Source organism: Rhinichthys klamathensis, unplaced genomic scaffold, assembly GCF_029890125.1.
Source record: "Rhinichthys klamathensis goyatoka isolate OS25496 unplaced genomic scaffold, OSU_Roscu_1.1 h1tg000094l_1, whole genome shotgun sequence".
NCBI classification, from domain to species: Eukaryota; Metazoa; Chordata; class Actinopteri; order Cypriniformes; family Leuciscidae; genus Rhinichthys; species Rhinichthys klamathensis.
Window position 1 is genome coordinate 2,564,395 of NW_026606633.1, and position 20,180 is coordinate 2,584,574.

General features: G+C 36.9%; 1 protein-coding gene and 1 long non-coding RNA gene across 2 annotated transcripts in view; both read left to right on the plus strand.

Moving 5' to 3' along the window:
- Positions 1-15,616, plus strand: part of ajap1 (adherens junctions associated protein 1) — a 56,638-nt gene extending 41,022 nt beyond the window's left edge. The window contains exons 3-6 of the mRNA XM_056252414.1: positions 8,750-8,837; positions 11,718-11,960; positions 12,988-13,110; positions 14,461-15,616. Of these exons, the coding sequence (XP_056108389.1) occupies positions 8,750-8,837; positions 11,718-11,960; positions 12,988-13,060 (404 nt within the window). The 3' untranslated portion in view covers positions 13,061-13,110; positions 14,461-15,616. The remainder of the gene's footprint in view (positions 1-8,749; positions 8,838-11,717; positions 11,961-12,987; positions 13,111-14,460) is intronic.
- A 1,387-nt stretch (positions 15,617-17,003) lies between these two features.
- Positions 17,004-18,445, plus strand: LOC130086209 (uncharacterized). Its single transcript, XR_008807209.1, has 2 exons — positions 17,004-17,728; positions 17,868-18,445. It is a non-coding gene; the product is annotated as an uncharacterized LOC130086209 (long non-coding RNA).
- Positions 18,446-20,180: the final 1,735 nt, after the last annotated feature.

Here is a 20,180-nt window from a genome sequence, read left to right on the forward strand (position 1 = left end):
CTAATTTTGTCTGGACCAGTTTACTCTGCTATTATTGGTCACTTTATTGGTCTTTCTTTTTTTTAAGAAAACACTACATGGCATATGCAAGGGCATAATTCAATGTATTTCAAAGTTAAACAGAATAGATGGCAGAATATAGTATCTTTTATGATTTGATTGGATTGTGAAAAATTTCCTATGGTATTATTGATTGCAGGCATGTAGTGGAGGATAAACAGATTTACATTTCTTTTGTAGTGCAAAATATTTACTAACCTTTTTATCATAGTTTTTATTTTTTCCAAACATAAAGTTACATTATTTGGTGGACATTGTTGACTTACTAATGTGATAATTTGTGAATTGTTTTACAAAAAATGTATCATTTGACAAACTAGTAACCTCTCCCATTTCAATTCAAATACACTGCCCGACCAAAAAAAAAAAGAAAAAAAGTCGCTGTTTGGATTTAAATAGGCAAATGCTTAAGACTAAAAGTCTAGTATGATTGCATCATTATGGTCAATAATGTATTGGCAATGTCTTTCTACATGTTTTTAAAAGAAATTAAAAGCTACACTCTCCATTAATTAGGCTGTTACCAAACATATAACATGCTACAAACATAATAATCACTGCAATAATGATCCAATCATAAGCATTTATCATCTTAAGCATTTCCTGTCTTTTCCCCCATAATAATTGAGGAACAGATTGTGGAAAAGGTTTCAATGCAAGTCAAACCCCAAAAGACATCGGGGCCGGATGGAATAAAGGGCAAGGTACTGAGGGATGCATCTCAGCTGAAGGGTGTGTTGACACAACTTTTTCAGCTGTCTCTTGACTTAAATGTACTTGTACTTTAATGTACCACAGGCCTGGAAGGAAAGTACCATCATCCCATTACCAAAAAAGGCTCATGCTAAGGTGCTTGAGGACTATAGACCAGTGGCTTTAACATCTGTGCTCTGCAAGTGTATGGAGAGAGTGGTTTGTCAGCAACTCTCCCAGGCAATGACTGGTAAACTTGACCCTTTGCAATTTGCTTATAGAACTGGGCGCGGAGTTGAAGATGCCACCCTCACTCTGCTGGACAATAGGGGGGGTTTATCTTAAATTGTTGTTGTGTGGTTGTCACTTGACAAATTCATGCGTTAGGATTTTATTTAAGGACTTTTCTTCCGCCTTTAATACTGTGAATATAATCACACTTCTGAGGCGTCAGGAGGAGCTACAGGTGCATCAAACCTTGATTTTATGGATTAATAGTTTTTTACGGGACCGCCCACAACATGTGCTGGTAAATGGCAAAAAGTCAGAGAATGTGGTTTTAAAATATGGTCTCCCACAGGGATGTTTTACCCCCAATTCTTTTCTCTATTTATACAAATGAGATAACCTGTAATAATGATCATTTGATGCTTATAAAATATGCAGATGACATGCCACTGGTGGGATGTGTGAAGGATACACAATCACTGGACATTTATTTTAATTTTGTTAAATCTCTCACAGCCTGGACGGAGGAGAGTTCTTTGCAGCTTAATATTAACAAAACCAAAGAAATGGGTTGTGGGGCTAATAAGGCACGTACACTTTTAAATACAAATTATCTTAAATTGTTGTTGTGTGGTTGTCTCTTGTATTGTTTGTTGAGCAGCTTGTCTAAAGACAATTTTCTACCCCTCCGGGGATAGACAATAAAGCTTTTTAGAATTTGAATTTTGAATTTGAATTCCCTTTTTAAATCCAAACAGCTACTTTTTTGTTGTGTATATAAATGTATTATTGTTTTTTATTGCATTTTGATTTTTTGATTCAACTTCAACTTTTATTTATTTATATAGCACATTTTAATCGTAACGTTGTTGCCCAAAGTACTTGTACAAAGTACCCAACAGTATAATGAGATCAGTGTAGAGAGAAATAAAACTAACTAAAAATAAGTTATAACTACAATGTACACTACTCTTAACTAAAAGCTAAATTAAAAAGATACGTTTTTAACTGAGACTTAAAAATGTCTATTGTTTGAGCTAATCGGATATGAAGGAGAAGACTGTTCCACAACTTGGGAGCCACAACTGAAAAAGCTTTGTCACCCTTTGACTTCTTTTTAGAATAGGGAACCGCCAGCAAGGATTGGTTCGTTGATCTTAATGTCCTGCCTGCTGTGTAAGAATCTAAAAGGTCAACAATGTAGTTTGGCGCAACAATGTAGCAACATGTTATGCAATGCTTTAAAAAAAGCATAATTCAATTCACATTTATTTGTATAGCACTTTTCACAATACATATTGTTTCAAAGCATCTTTACAGAAAATGCATGTTTCTACGTTACAATTTAGAGTGATCTGTTATCAGAGGTGACTGTGTCCAAGTAATGTCCAAATGTATAGTTCTAAGATAATACAAATCATGCAGTTAGCTAACATCATGTATTCATTATAGGCAGAAACAATGAGCTCGTTAAAGCAATTATTACAAGTTGTGATCGTAATGATTACAATATATAGAAAATTTGGCAGTTGTGTATGTCGATTTAGAGTTGGCGTCATCTGAAGTCTTCGCAGGAGTTGGCATCATCTCTTCACAGGTGTTGGGTCACCTGAAATCCAAACTGGAGCTGGCGTTATCTCTAGTTCTCTAGAAACAGAAAGCAAATGGAAAATAATTAGCATAGCTGCTTTTCATAACATTTCAAGCAAAAGATGATAGTCATGCGCATTTCATCTGACATAACTGGAGTGCAAGATTATGAGATGTATTATGTGAATCCTTGGCTAAAGAGTTGTGTCTTTAATCTGGATGTAAGTGTCTCTGAGCCCCTAACATTATCAGGAAGGCTGTTCCAGAGTTTAGGAGCCAAATGTGCAACAGCTCTACCCCCTTTAGTGGACTTCGATATCCTAGGCACTACCAAGAGTCCAGCGTTTTGTGACATTAAAAGGGTGATTGATTGTAAGGCGATATAAGATCAGTTAATTACACAGGAGCTAAACCATTTAGAACCTTATAGGTCAGTAGCAATACTGTGTAATCGATATGGAACTTAATAGGTAACCAGTGTAGAGATGATAAAATATGGGTTATTTGATAATATTTTCTTAATTTTACTAAAAAGTCTTAACATACAGTAAATTGACTAGTTTTTATCACAGGAACGAACCTAAACTGTATTGATGAATAATTAAATAAACTTCTCTTGTCGTTTCAGTTTGAGGGGTGAAATCTTTTACACTCAACTATACATGCCAACTGAGGATTCTTTTCTCCCCCACAACATGCCTGATTGGTTAATATTTAAAATATTTTTTCCTTTTATCCATGCAACTTTCAGCATAAAAGAAAGGTCATGACTGAGAAAGTTATTGCATTTTGATGAAAGATTATGAAAACAAACATTTTGCTATAGAATAACATGCACTGATGGAACATGCACAATAAGACAAATGTTTATTAAGAAAGCATATACAGGCAGTTTTGGATTTTATGTTGCATTTGAATCGACTCCACCACAAAACACATTATGAATTGATTTATTTATTTAATTTTGAATCAAGTTATGTAGTTACAGAATCAACTAACTGGGGCTAACTAGATGTTAATGCTAATCAGGTAAAATCTTCGAAATAACTTAAACAAACAGCACTCCAGAAAAAGTGTAATAGTTCAGCCTGTTCCAGTAGAGACGTTTAGCAGTATCTCTGGGTGTAAGAGCTGCACGTCTCTGAGGTTTGGGGAGTTTGAGAAGTATAGTGCCTCTGAGGGTTGGTCTCTTTTGTCCTGATTATTGGCAAGGCGCCCAGGGAAACAAAGGCTCACCCCGAGCACCTGAAGCAAGGTGACTCCATCACTGGTAGAGTTAGGAAGGAGGGTGTCTGGTACCACAGCACCAGCCTGTGTTCCTCTTTTGACACTTTCCCTGATTGGAATTGGTGTGCCTATCTCTCTCATTGCAGGGCCAGGTGAGACAAGGTGATATACGTCCTGTTCTCTGAGCCTGGGCCGGAGTAATAAGAATATAATGGAGATACATTTGCATTCGTCTACTCTGGTATTATAAAGCTCTATATTACACAAATGTGATGGGTTCGGTGTGACAGAAAGGGGGGTGGGTGGGGGTAGGGGGATGAATCTTTCGAACTGAAATCAATACATAAAACAACAGACCTAGAAGCCAACGAGCGTTTCGACTCAGAGCAAGGTCGAGGACGGAGAGCTCGTCTCATAAAATTTCACAGATGCATAAACACCTGAATATATCACCCGGTACACTCTCTCAATTTAACCTGCTGCCTTCCATTTCAGAGCAAGAGGGACAGAGGGAGAGAGAGAGGGAAATTTAAATAGCTGTCCGATATGTTTATGTGTTGGTGTAGCTGGGGGACTCCATGCCAAGGAGCAGTGTTCAAGCCAGGGACTGAGATAAAATTAATCCAGCTCTGACCCGAACGCAGGACACAGGGAGGGAAAGTGAGGCAAGCATTTCCCAGATGCATCTGCATGCTTCCATCACTCATAGTGCCAGCTAAGCAATCAGGAAGGGTCAGAACATCAATATGAAGTAAACAAGTTCCTGAACTCCTCTGAACCGTGACCAATTTTCAAACAAAAAAAGGCACTACCAAAGACTTTATAGATGGTGCACTCATGTTAATATGAATGGGAGAAAGTGCAACACGCAATATGGTGGATAAAGTCCCACCTTCTAAATAAGAGAGCCAATCTCTGATTGCTAAAGTCATTGCATCACTGCAGCTGCTGTTAGAAGCTCTGGTTGCTATAGAAACAGTCATTGTTCTTAAGGTTATGATACACGGGCCAACTTTTTGAGCAATGCTGCTGGGCAATGTTGCCAAGCGATGTTGCTTGGGCACTTTCCCATTGAGAATGGGCAACAAATTTATTTCTGGATCATTTAGATCGGTATGGGCCCTGTGTCTCACCTGGTGTCCCGTTGACGGCAACATTGCTCAAAAAGTTGCCCCGTCTATCATCATCTTAAGACACACGCTTAGGACTGCACATGTGCATTGGCTGGTCCAGCCTAAAAAACGTGATTTTTTTTTTCAATGCTATTTGAGCATAAGATCCAACATTTATGGGAAAGCTGTTGTCAGATTTCATTGGTGATTTCAAATATGAAATTTAATCATAAGCTTGGTGAACAGCTTTGGAGAATTTGATGTTTCCCCATTCAAAGAGATAGGAGCTGCATTTGAATCCATGAGAGGTGTTTCAAAGATGGCCGCCGGATTAAATGACTTGTCTGAAAGAGACTTTCTACCGGTATATAGTGAATCAAAACTGCATTGGAGCATACAGATTATTTTCCATTTAAGTTCTTCACAGGTTTTGTTGAATTTTTTTTACTTATTTATTTTTCTTTAATGCTATTAACAAATGCTGTGGTAATAGTTAATAATGAAATGTATCATTATAGAGAGCTGGGTCCGCAGGCTTTGCAGAAAACCTCTACCAGTAATGTAATTTTACAGTAGTGCAAAATGCATCTAAAAAATAGCGGAGGTCACAGAGTAAGCTGCTGCGGGAAACGTGCACACCGCAAGACGTCCAAAAACGTGAGAATGCTTTACATATGTGAGTTTGATTGAAGCCCTTAATTTAAAGTTCAACGTGGCTTGCCATTTCAGATGCTTTGACAGGCGCCGTTCAGTGCATTCAGCGTTTGACTTATAGCCGTATCCTTATACGTAAATGTTTTCTATTTCTATTTTTCATAAAAGGTTCATCCTGACGGCAAACTTCACAGACTTCACTGATCGAGTGCAACAAAAAGGAGCGCAGTATTTCTGACTGAAATACCCAATATGATTTTTCTATTGGCTTATGGATTATTCTGTGAAAAACAAAAGTTTATGATGCTTACATGTTTCGTTCATCATGATAATCTTCACAAATGGACCCAACGTCTATGAACTTTGCAGCCTAAATACAATCGGCAGAAGTAAAAAGCTAAACGTATAGGCTATAAATGAACTACACGGTTGCATGACTTCAAAGCCACCACCACTAATATTCCAACAACTCTTTCAGTCTTTTTTTTTTTTTTTATTCCTTGAAAGTTTGAGGTAGAAAAGTTTGCAAGAGTGGACTAGACAGTAGATGAAGTTACCTGTTCAGTGTGATGTTTAATGTCCCTGACAACTTCTATTCAACCCCCCATTTAGCCATTTGTTAGCAACCATCTTTTTCGAGACAAGTAAAATCCCAAGGGGGTATTACTGATGTATTTTATGTCGTAGAATAAAACATGAAAAAATCTTGAGATTGTGTTAACCACAGAACTTATTTTAGGAATTTAAACAAATACTGCTTCAGTAAACCTATTGACTTCTGGACGATGGAACCGGAAGTGCTAAAACGCGATGTGAAATTTACTCAGATTTTAAAAGCCATTTCATTGGCATTTATTTGCATTTCTTGTTCAGTTACAAAAACATAATTGAAGCACCTTGATTGTAAGTCTAATAAGTGTTTTGTTACATTACAGTTAGACATTTATTTAACTTTTTTAGTATGCTTACTGAAGTAAGAAGTTAATATGAGGAGTTTGCAATTCTCATGCATTCTCAATGTAACATTAAGAGCACAGCCCAGCAGAGCTTGTTGGCCTTCAGGGCTAATGTAATATGTCAGAACTGGCCCAGATGTAACGTCACATTCACACATACATGTACAGGTGTGTAAACGTGCACACATGTGCACAAAAAGGCGTTTAACTCTCTCTTTCTCTCTCCGTTTTTTATGTCCCTCTCTCTTTCCTCTCTCTTCTCTCTCTCTCTCTCTCTCTCTCTCTCTCTCTCTCTCTCTCTCTCTCTCTCTCTCTCTCTCTCTCTCTCTCTCTCTCTCTCTCTCTCTCTCTCTCTCTCTCTCTCTCTCTCTCTCTCTCTCTCTCTCTCTCTCTCTCTCTCTCTCTCTCTCTCTCTCTCTCTCTCTCTCTTCTGGTATTGATTATTCAGCCAGAACTTGATGGACTCAGCACCCCACAGGTCTCTAGGGTTAAGTAAATCAGTCCAGTGTTTTTTTTTGTACAGCAACACAGTATAGCGCAACTTGACCCTTCCTGCCAGAACTGAGACATGCCTGTAATTGACTCTAAAATGAGACACGCCTAATACAAGGGCACTAGAAAGAGAAATGATGCGCAACTTGACAAACGCACACACATAGCACAGGCACTTGTGCTGCCCTGTTAGATAAATAAAAAAATGCATTAGGAAGAAGACGCTATTTGTGAGATGATATATCTCTTATATTACTATATACTGAATAATGCAAACAGTCAGATAGTGTAGTGGTTCCATACTGAGGACTGTGGTTGAATTAATTATTCTGTTAATCTCCAAAAGAAAAAGAAAATAAAGTCCTGAGTTTGTTTTTGTTTACTGCCAAACACTGTTTTCACGTTTAAAAAAAAATCTGCCCACCCCAAATATACCCAAAATCAAATTGAGGATGATAACTTTTTGTTCAGATTCCTTCCTGGTTATGATACACCTGATGCAGTCTTCATGAAAGCACATATTCCACGCAGCACAATCCAGTCAACATGCATTACTGTAAATCTAGTTTCAGCCTCAGATATTTTTGGCAGAAGCAAAGTATATGGGTAGTTGATGCATAACATGTCAATTTAAACTAAAATCAAGATACGCAAGTTATGTTTTTCACGTTTTTACCCTCATTCATTCAAAGGGTCCTGTGGTATGATAAATAAATTATACAATTGTATATTGCATTTAGTCTCTCAATTAATATGAGATCATAAGAACTGCATGCATAATAATTGTAAAATATTTTTTAAATCATTTTAATTGTCAATGTCCCAAAAGGATTTCATGTCAACTACCCATATATCACACTAAGGAGCATTTGCATAGACTCACACTTTGTACTTGAATTCGTAATGTACAGAGGTGGCATAAAAATATTTGCAGTGTTTGTCTTTCAATAAAATATCAAAAACACTAAATGAGTAGACAAATGTAACCAAGATAACATTATGAAAGAACTTGCATAGCAAATTAGTGCACACTCAAATGCACTGTCCTATATTCCGGTTGACTCTTAGTCCCATGTGAAGCTTCTGTGCCAGGTGTAGTAAGGTTAACTAGTGTATAAATTAATGTTGGAACTGTGAAACCCCTTTTGGTACTGCAAACTAACCACTTAAATAAATGCACCAAGCTGTAATGCATTCTCATATATCCCAGATACTTTAATATGGATGCTGCTGTTCCTCACAGACACAAACACTTTAATATTGATGGAGAAATCCATAAAATTGCTTCCTTCACTCTTATCAGCTCCAGCAAGAAATGGAAGTCGTGGCACTCTTTATATCTAAAAGTCTGTAACTGCGGCTCCCCGCGGGGTCTCATTTCTATCCATTCAGGAGTGACGAAGTGAGAAAGACAGTGTAGCTCATAGTTCTTGTGACACTCTTTATTCTGGAACAGAGAGTTCTTGTTCTGCATTAATTGTTGTTTGCTGACCTTTAGCCAGCTGGTGTGATTGCCATCTTCTCCCTGTTGCTTTCAGTCAAGCTGTTTCATAGTCCAGACATTGTGAAATGGTCAAATAAAGACAGGGCTTACAAAAAGGCGGCGCAGAGAGAGCAGTGCATGTTAAGATGCAGTATCAGTGTTATTGCAATCAAATACCTTACAAAAGGCACTGGCGCTCATGTTAGTTGCCATGGAGACAGTGATAACTATGCTCTTTGTTTTTCTCTTCTTAGGTCTGGCTGTTCACCAGATCATCACCATCACTGTGTCCCTCATCATGATCGTCGCAGCCTTGATCACTACTCTAGTCCTTAAAAACTGGTAAGAAACATTATTTTCTTTCAGCAGTTTGCCAATGACTTTTCTGTCTGTCTGTCTCTCCCTATTCCTGTCCCTCTATCTGTTTATCATCTCTTCAATCTGTCCCTCTGTCTGTCAATGTGGACAGTGACCCCTTATTGCACCAAACAATGCTGACACAATCGCTTTTTTCCCCAAACACAGTGAGCTTCCTCCTTAGGCAGCATTTCATGGCACCTAAGATAATTTCTTCTTTTGATGTGAAAAATCTCTTGACAATAATTATAAACTGTAATGTCCATTACCGAGATTAAATTAAATACAATTACATAAATTAATTATTAGTAAACACACTATTTTACACCAGTTTGTGTGTCATATTTATATTTATGCCAAAGTATCCATTCTTCTCAAATTATTGCAGTGAAATCAATCGAGAGTCGAGTCACTTTTGCTGCCTATGTAAAGTGTTTCAGATCAGTCATAGCCCCTTTCACACATACAGTCTTTAGGCCTACTGGTAAATAAACAATAAAAAAACCCATTAAAGTATCCATTCTTCTCAAATTATTGCAGTGAAATCAATCGAGAGTCGAGTCACTTTTGCTGCCTATGTAAAGTGTTTCAGATCAGTCATAGCCCCTTTCACACATACAGTCTTTAGGCCTACTGGTAAATAAACAATAAAAAAAAACAGCCCCACTCAGGAGCTCGACCCACCTTACGTCAAATAACGACGAGTACAATATTGGTGCGATGTTCAATTCAGAGATGATGCTTTTCGGGGTGCTTGGTATCAAAAATCGGCTTCTTATTTAGAAACTATAGCAGTGTTAGAAAGTGACCGCGATCTTCATAAACATTCAAACTATTTTAAACCGTTTAATTTCATTTGGTGCCCACGCTGTTTTCTGTGCGCATACACACAAAGCGCGCACACAGACGGCTGCGTCTCAGACAGTGCGCCAATACTGAACTGAGTTCTCTTTTCATGTGTGAACAGGACCTTTTAAAAAAATACTGGTAAATCGGTTCGAGCAATTTACCGGTATGAGAAGTTGTAACATTACCAATATATTACCGGTATGATGCTGTGTGTGAACAAAGAATGAAGATTACCAGTATGAGCATGCACAAGGTCAGAACGCGCTGACATAAGAAGTTAGCTTGGGCCAGTCTGCAGTAAGTTCCGCTGCTTTTAATTGATTTTCTATGTAAACATGAGCTAGACGAACATCTAACCGTTGCGCCGCATCTCGCACTCAAGACCCTGCCTTCTTTTCCATTCATCAGTGCTGTGACTCTGCAGTTACTATTGTGTAATATAGTAACTCTAGTAAGTAACTTTTATTCATCTTGTGTTTTTAAGAGCAAAATAACATTCTGTGTAGGGATGCAGCGATACCACTTTTTCCAGAATGAGTCCAATACCGATACTGTCATTTTTGGTACTTACTGATACTTTAACCGATACCTGTATTTTCACTGCATTTGTCATTTTTAAATGTATTGGTAGAGAAACCAAAAGAATATAAATCATATTAGTTGGCTAGGTTATTTTCATGCTTAATTAAGCCTGCTAAAATGCATTGTATGAGCTTCTTTTACTTTCACTGTTCATATTGCTCTATCATAATTTATCTTTCATTTAATAGATAAAAGCACATATTTAGAGCTGCTCCAGAAGGGCTCAGTGCTGAGGATTGGGTCAGTGGTACAAATGTTTAGACAAGTGAAATATCAATTATTGATTTATTATCATCAACATATCAAACATCACGCTTTGATGTTTGTGTTCATGGAACTTCTTGACCTACAAACATCCTGTAATAATGTAGGGAACCACTCGTTGTACATAAATCAGGTAACAGTTCATGTTTTACTTACATATACAATTTAGTTCTAATCCAAATAACATGTGCTGAGTGAACGATCAGCAATCAAGAGGATCTCTCTCTCTCTCTCTCTCTCTCTCTCTCTCTCTCTCTCTCTCTCTCTCTCTCTCTCTCTCTCTCTCTCTCTCTCTCTCTCTCTCTCTCTCTCTCTCTCTCGTCAGTTAACGTAAATAATAAGCTACATGCCGCGTTTTACTTTATTTGCCATTGACATCCGACTGAACTACAAACTTTCCACTGACGTCTGTGAAATAGCAATGCGCTCAATCCACTGCTTGTTTTTCTCTTATCAGCTCGCACACCACAGCTATGTGTTACTATTTCATTTAATATTCGACTAATATTATACATTTACTTAATAGACAGCCTTCTTTTTTATCCCCATTATACTCTCTGCTGTCAGTGTTTCTTTGTCTGGACACAAACACTGTACACATGCTGCCTGGTATCGGTTGTTGGTATCGGAGCATTTTTACGAGTACGAGTACATGAGCCCCATACCGGTACTGGTATCCCTAATTCTGTGTGATCATGCCCTTACGCCTGTCACTCAGAAGTAAAAAAAAAAAAAGTAGTTAAAATGAAAGTAAAGTGCTTCACCTCATCTAGGTGGATGAATAAACCGGCTCAGCGTTTAAAGGTCATTTACGATGATTGAATTCAGAGTTTGCCAGTATTTTGGTACTGGTGTGTGAATGGTATCTTACCAGTAAAAAGAGAGAACACCATTGCTTGTGTGAACAGCACATCTATGTATTTACTTGAACAGTCATTCTGATAATTTTACGTTATTTACCGGGATTTCTGTGTGAAAGGGGCTTATGAGGTTCCATTTCAATTAGGATGCCTATTTATGAAATTCACAGCAAGGCAGCTCACTAGGTTTTTGGAACAGAGCTAATATGTCTGTGTCTGTCTCCCCAGTTCATGTTAAATGTAGGACAGACACAGGGGTTCAAGGTATGATTTTATTTTGGCTTTGTGAATTTGGTGCGTGTTTTTGTAGTTGTGCACAGTCCGGGAATGGCCGACACAGCAGCCATCAGAGAAAGATCAACCAGCAAGAGGAGAGCTGTCAGAATCTGACCGACTTCACGCCTGCCCGCGTGCCCAGTAAGGTGGACATCTTCACCGCCTACAATGACAGTTTACAGTGCTCACACGAGTGCGTGCGGTCCGGCATACCGGTGTACACGGATGAGATGATCCAGCACACACCTATCTACAAGACCTCCTACAATGGAAACAGGCAAGAGGACATGATTCATATATATTCAGTAGGATCAACTGGGCTGGATGTTGGAGCTGCTGACCAAGTTGTTTGGACAGCGAGTCGACTGCATTGACAGCCCTGTCCGTACTTTCTTACAGGGTTTGGCTTCCTCATAGCTTAGAGTGTTTAGTGCTGACAGAAATAATGTTCATTCTGAAAACTTGACCATATTATGCACAGATGTTTAAAGTGCACAGCATATTTGACCCTGGCAGTTTACCATTTTTAAACTAAATTTCACAATCCAAGTCATCCAAGGTCACCTAATTTATTTATATTCTTTTTGATATATTTAGTCTTTTATATTTTTTTAACAGTGGGACTTTTAACTATCAAGCTGTGTTTTAGCTTATAGACAGTTTGCATGTTAAAACCTTCTCAGAAAAGTTTAATTCATCCTCTTTAGTGCACCACCACTGCAGCCATTCACACGCAGACAGACTCTTTGGCATTGCATATTGTCTCATGCTGCATGAGCTATTTTTGAGCTATTCATGACAGCTTGTCAAGTTCAATAAAACTTTTAAAATGCAGTGGTCTCAAAAGCCCTGCATTCTATTCCATTCAAACTGTTTTTAAATGTGTCTTTGTTTGAAAATATATAGGTTCATATTTTTCTTCGCTACAATCGTCAATAATAGAATAATTTAGTCTTTAATGTGCATTTTGCAAATAACCAGTTTAATCTGCCAGAGAGTCATTATTTTTCAGATAAGCATGTTGAGACGGTTGTGTAGTCTTGTTTTCTGTCCTTCCATTGCCCTCGCCTTTATAAAAGACTGAGTATGGGCTTAAATTGTATGAATAATTTCAGTGCTGCTTCATTTAATACTGTATGCTTCAGAATACAAAACCTAGATGAGAGGGTTTAGAGGAAATGTAACTGTGGGCGCTTTTGTCTGTGGTATAATGCCATTTTAAAAAAGAGAGTCTTGAATCAGGGAGTGGGACAGAAGTGCTTATATCTGCAGGATTGAAGAGCTGATCTGTCTGTCTATTTCAGACCGTCGCCCACTGAAAGGCAGCTAATCCCTGTGGCCTTTGTGTCTGAGAAATGGTTCGAGATCTCCTGTTGAGGCCCTTTTACTACCTTTGGGTTGAGCCCACGTCTTCAGTTTGTGCCCTGGTATGTACTATATTTCGTTTGGCTCTAAAATTCACAATGGTGTAATTTTGGCATGGTTTTCCAGTGCTTGTGTACTTTCTAGAAATTCACAGTTCTTCGGGGTTCAAAAAGAATAGTTCACTAGTCATAGAATTTAAATGAGTTGCAGGCTTGTACTGTAGCTCATATACTTTCAAAAATTGTATCCTCCATACACCAACAGCATAAATATTAGGTGATATACAATGGTAACACTTCCATTATATTGGGTAAAATGAACTAACAATGAACCACAGTCATTTGTTTTACACAATAACAATAAGGTCCCATTAGTTTGTGTTAACAAACATAAACAGTGAGCAATACATATGTTACAGTGTTTATTAATCTTTGTTAATACGTCTTTGTTACCAATTAATTCTGTATTTATCTTTAACATCAGTTATACAAAAACACAACTGCTGACTGTTAGTTACCTCAGGTTCAATAATCATATTAACATATACAACTTTTGATTTTAGTAATGAATTAGTAAATGTTGAAATTAACATTTAAGATTAAGAAATTATTTAGAAGTATTGTTAATTGTTAGTTTACTAATAGTTGACTAATAATAAAAAATAGAACCTTATTGTAAAGTGTTACCAATTAATTAATCTAGTTTAATGTTCATTTCTACATACACATATTTTTAACATAATCATATTTTTTAACATTTCAAGTTGTAACATGTAAGGTAATGCATTATATATATATATATTTTTTAGAGTAGTTTATTTACTAAGTTATACACTATCAAGTCTTGTTCTATTTAAAGGGATTGTTCACCCAAAAATTCTGTCATTTAATTACTCACCCACATGTCATTCCAAACCTGTAAGACGTTCATCTTCGGAACACAAATAAAGATCTTTTTGATGAAATCTGAGAGCTTTCTATCCCTTCATAGACAGTTACACAACTACCAGCTCCGTTTACCACAACTGATGTGTGAGTTGATGAATGTTTATATGTGAATAAAAGCCTAAATTCAATCTGTTCATCATATAAAGCGATCAGGTTTTAGAAAATTTGGACTAAGCCACTCAATTCAACTGGATTAGTTTTACGATCTCTTTATGAACATTTGGAAGCGTCAAACTTTCAGTTGCGTAGGCTGTCAATGGAGGGACAGAAAGCACTCAGATTTCATCAAAAAAAGATCTTCATTTGTGTTTCGAAGATGAACAAAAGTCTTACGGGTTTGGAGCGACATGAGGGTGAGTAATTAATGACTCGACAGAATTAAATTCTTTGGGTAAACTAACCCTTTAAAAGTGATGCCAGTTTAATATTCAAACTCAACTAAAATTGAATGTTCTGTACTTTCAGGATCTCATTGGAAAATCTGTGAATCAAACACAAAAAGACTAAAACACAATAAAGCAAAACAAAACCACAAGAACAACAACGACAAGCAATCAGAGATGGGAACTGAGACGAACTGGCAGTTTTGTACAAATGTTGGATCTCTCTAGAAATGGACTGAAGATGTTTATTTTTCTAGACTGATGCAGTGTTATGGAACCACTCCCAAATTATTTTCCATAGACATGTGATCATTTTAGAGATGATATAGAGCTGATATATTATATACGTGTATTACTGCACATGTGGGTGTGCTGGAGTGGAGTTCGGCTGCGGAGAGGCCGCGGGGACGCTCTCTGACACGACACGTCTGCTTGTGTGGAGAAAACACTCTCCTGAACTTTGTGCCAATAATGCCATTATGTGCCACTACATATATAGATGGGACGCGTTCAGTTTCGTGGAAAATTACTGACACAACATCAAGTAATTTCAGTGACTGTCTCCCAATATCAATCTGTCATCCGTTTTTGTATAAAAAGTATGCATATGTATTTGAAATATGTTTTGAAATAGCTGAGGAATCGTGTTAAAAATTTCCAAAAAATATTTATATGGAGCACTAGTCATTTAGATGAAAAAAAAAGAGTAAAAAATGAACCCAGTGAGGAATAGTACAATACCCAGGTTTTAATTTCACTACATTGTTACTAGACCCCGTTTTAAAGGAATAGTCTCTATTTTTATACAAACGAGGTTACTAATGAGTCAGACAGACCTAATTTAACTGGACTGTTAATCTGCGAGTGGAAGTTCAATGAAATGTTAAAGGGTTTTTCTTTTCTTTTCTTTCCTTTTTTTTTTTAAAGCTACCAAACAATGTGGATGCCAGATTCAGTATTCATTCAAAGCTTATTTGATTTGCCAAAGCCATGCTTCAGACGCTTGTTGAGTTTCAGTTTCTTATCACCGATGAGAAATGACATGCACTGGTTAATCATGTTTACGGACTCACAGACCCTCAGAGAGCCGTTAGTTTGAGGGTCGATCCTAAATAACACAATCAGTTACCTATTAGAACATTACAAAATAGCTAATAAACCTCAACATTTTAATTTCAAAGCTTAATTTGAATAAAGACAACATTCAACAGTTATCAGCTTTGTGCGTAGCTCAAAAAGAACAAAATATTGTATGTTTACTTGATTTTTGTGCCTAGTAATTTGTGCCAACTTGATTTAATTAGTTTACTTCTATATTGGAATCTGAAACAAAATCATGAATGTCCCTTTCTTTGTGTGCTACGTTCTACTTTTTAATTTAAGCTAATAGTTTATTATTTATTGTTTTTCACAGTTTGATTTATTTGAGGAGAACTGACTGAAAGGCAAATATTCCATCAGCAGAAACAGTAACGTCTAGTGCCAATCATTTTAATAGCAATCAAAAATGCAGTTATATACAAACAGCTCGAATCTTGCCAATCAGTTTCAGTTATTGATAAAGCCAGTGGAAATAGATAACAATTTGGAGTTGTGTGTGTGTGTGTGTGTGTGTGTGCGCGTGTGTGCGTGCATGCGTGCGTGCGTGTGTGTGTCTGAGATCACAACACTCTACTCGAGCATCACTAGACCAAAGAGCTCCATTGTGGCTAGCAGTATTCTGTACATAAGTATAGAAAATAAGAGGGAGGATAACTATAATTTTATCCCAAAAACAGATGTTTAATGGTTACAATTACATATTGTACAAAGGCAAACACTGTGAAAGAGGAAAATAGTTGTTTGCAATAGTCTGTCACTGAAAGTGAATCGTCTTGGAGTAAATTTAATCATAGGTTTTCAGATGTTACTCAAAATGTTTATAACCAGTAGAGAGTTGTGATTCCTGTTTTCATATTCAGAAGACAGCAATACATATAAAGTTATGTCAACCCCCACCCCCCCCCCCCCCCCCAATTGTCCATAATTAATTGACCAGTTTACCAGTTCATGTGAACCACACTGGCCAATCAGGTTAGATATTTAATAATCATATATCATATGGAACACTAAAGCTCTGTATTATGTACATGTGTAAATGTGTTTTTCTATATATTTACCTTTATTCTATCTTGTGTGATTTTTTTTTTGTAAGCTTTCTTTTTTCACAGGATCAGTGGAAAAAGCTTTGAAAAAGGTTTTTGTTTACATTGCATAAGTCGCTGCAGACGTTACAGACGTTGTGCCAAGCCTCAAAAACACTTGTTTCTGCTGTAGCTGTAGTTGTCTTAATAATTAGGATATTCCAGGTCACTTGCGTCACTAGGAATCTTCATGGGAGATGCATTGAAGGCATTTTGCCGGTTTCTAGAGTAAGATTGTTTTTTGTTTACTTGATTGTCCGGCAGATTGGCAGTTCGAAATCCATCCGAAGAACTATGTGCTAAATGAGACACTTTTTGTTTTGTTGGTTAAATTGTATTAAAAAACACTTCAGATGTTTGTCATTCTCATTCTCCCAGAGAAGGAAAATGGCTCCAAATCATCTCAGTCGACAGCTCAATAAACTGAACGTCAATTAAAAAAAAAAACAATAAACCTGAACAGACGACAGGCCCATGTGACTGCCGGCACAGGAGGAGAAGATTTGTGCTGTGAGTCTGATAAACATGTCTGGAGTTTGACTGAGTGTGGAATGTTGATTTGCTCTTCAGTCTTGACACAGAGCTCAGAATCAGTTGAATTATATTCAGCTGGATAAAAGGTTAATTGACTCTGTGCTAAGCCCCGCCTTAAACACTACTGACCTATTCTACCTTAGCAACTGTTGCCATTTGCCATAAGACAAGCATTTGCTCTACTTTAAGTTTATTGAAGTGTGTTTGGATAGTTTTAAATGCAGTTTTAAGGAAATAAAAAATTTAATATAGAATGTCCATATATTATATTATATTATATTATAGTAAAACATTAGTCATTTAGCCTTGACTTTGCCTAGATTTCATAACATTATTACATAATTAAATAGATCCTTATGGGTTTAGTTCACCCAAAAATGAAAATTCTGTCATTAATTACTCACCATCATGTCATTCCAAACTCAAATTTCCAAAGCAATAGTGTCTCTTCAGAAAATTTGGACTAAATGGCTCAATTCATATGGATTAGTTTTATGATCTCTTTATAAATTTTTTGAAGCGTCAAAGTGGTAGTTGCGTAGCTGTTTATGGAGGGACAGAAAGCTCTCAGATTTCATCATAAAGATCTTCAAAGATCTAACGAACGTCTTATGGGTTTGGAACAACATGAAGGTGAGTAATTAATGACAGAATTTTCATTTGGGTGAACTATCCCTTAAAGAATGGAAAATCCCTTTCCCAAATCCCCCAATCCCTTTTTAAAAAATGGGGGATGACCATAATTTGCAATTTTCATTCCATCCCATGTAAGAATATTTTTTTTGTATTTAACTGCAAGTCATAATTTTTATGTAAATCTCCAATCACTTCCTATGGTAGGTTCTGTAAGGCTTGTCTGAGTGGGCAACGGGTAACAAAGGGGGCGGAGCTTAGCGAAATTATCAATTGACCTTTTTCATCTGTGCGTTACACCTGAATGTGCTTTCTCATTCATTAAGAGTTCATCAGAACGTTCTCTGAATTGTACCTGCTGAGTCCAGTGCAATATATTGTTTTTCTTATATATATATATATGAAAAAAATGCTTCTAAATAAGAGCCCTCCTCATTGTTGACATGTAAATCACTCACTGCTTATTGTAAAGGCTTATTTTGTTGTGTTGTAATTTTTTGTTTTCATGTTGTACTATACTCAGGCATCATCTATCTATGAACATGTTATTTTATAAAAGACAAGTATTTAATGTTTACGAACAGGAATCTGGCTTCGGTTCTGTTAGATTTTTTTATTTTTATTATTATTATTATTATTAGCAACGCACATTTGCAGAGTCATGTTTCACAATGACAGGTTTCATATGGTGCAGAACGTACTCCCAACCCCCCACCCCACCCCCCCAAAAAAGCCCAGGGCTGTCAGGAGAGATTATGCCAAATTCCTCCTTGTGTGACAGAGATCCGTAAAAAGCGCTTAAACATAGAAACCGGAAACTCTTTGCTGAGGCTTAGTCAGGGAGTATCTGAGATGGTCTTTGGCTTTTGATTTGCTGCAGGAACAATTTATTACATTGCTCCATATTCCAGTCGAAAACAACCTGACACATGTCCTGTTGTTGCCATAGAAATAAAAAACTTTGTACTTTGTGTACCTTAACTTTTTATATTTGTGTCTAATATATCGATGAGTACCTCTTTTGCTTTTATATAAGATCTATGAATATAGTACACAACACAATAAACAAGAAAACACATGAAAACACATACACGGATGCTGTATGAACTAACAGTCTCTGTGTCGAAATAGTGCTGTGTACTTTTATTTTGTGTCTTTGAGTCTCTCTCTTTCTCTTTTTGTAGGTATTGGTAAAGTTACATTTCCAGGTGACATTGATTTTGATTCTTGTTCTAAAGCTCTCTGTGTTTTGGCCACTGTAAATGCAGCTGTCATCAGAATGAATCTGTACATTTAGTACTCTCTCAAGTTGCTATTAATAAGATGTTAAAATGAAATGGGCTGTCTTTCTATAAACACCATCAAATGTTTGTAAAATGATTATGGGGTGTTATTTGGACTGGGGAAATGATATTGAAAATAAAAGTCATTCAAAAAAGAAAATCGACGTATGCTGGCATATTACTGCTGATTGTTTAGTGAAAATATGTATTTCAGGTTCCACACATCCAGCGCTATTTGCGAAAATTGCATTTCATGAGCAAGATTGTTGGGAGCTTCGAACATTTAATCTTTTTTTGACTGAGCCAGATGAGATTGTTTTCCAGACATCTTTGTATTATTTAGCTAAACCATCAGGACTAGTCCCACAGCAGCACCAGACATGAAAAAGTCTAACCAGGTTTTAACCAGATGGACCACTGTATGATTTCCCACAAAATATGACGTTGTCTTGCCATTTATCAAAAGACTAGGCCTAATGAGCAGCATTTTTCTGGTGATGATCAAGATGAAAATGAAAACACTCCATCATGCTCCAAGGAACAACAGGAGGCTGAGAGACAGAATGAGATTGTGAAAAGGATTGTGCCATGAAATCAACACAACAGAGTGCCCAAATATTGTCCATATTGATGGATACCCCAATAAGCAGGTGCTTTATGAAAAGTTACTCATTAAAGTCAATGAAAGTGGCAGACGATAAGTTCAAGGCAGCTCAGATTTGATATGAGTCTATTTGGCTCATCTGAATCAAACTGATTTAATTTGATTCTATATTACGAATTCTGTAAAAACAAACCTACAGAATCTACTCAAAGTTGAGGTAATTTGCAATCAATTCGTTTGGGTAGATTTCATTCCATGTGTTGAGTAAAGATTAAATTAAACAGCTAAAAGAAATTAGGTGAAGGCTACCATTTGTCAATACATTATACCAATAAGCACTTAAAGTGAGTAAAATGAACTTGATGAAGCAACCCACTGTAGGAACTGTAGGGTGATGGAAATGGTTCAGGTAGAGTGAGGTTTGGTGAGCAAACAGAGTCTCGGTCAGAAGACGTAAAATGATATGGAACGATGAATGAGGCAGGGAGAAGGCAAGGACTTTTTTCAACACCAGTAGTATTTTATTGCATCATGCAGGTTGACTTTGGGTCAATGCATTGTCTAT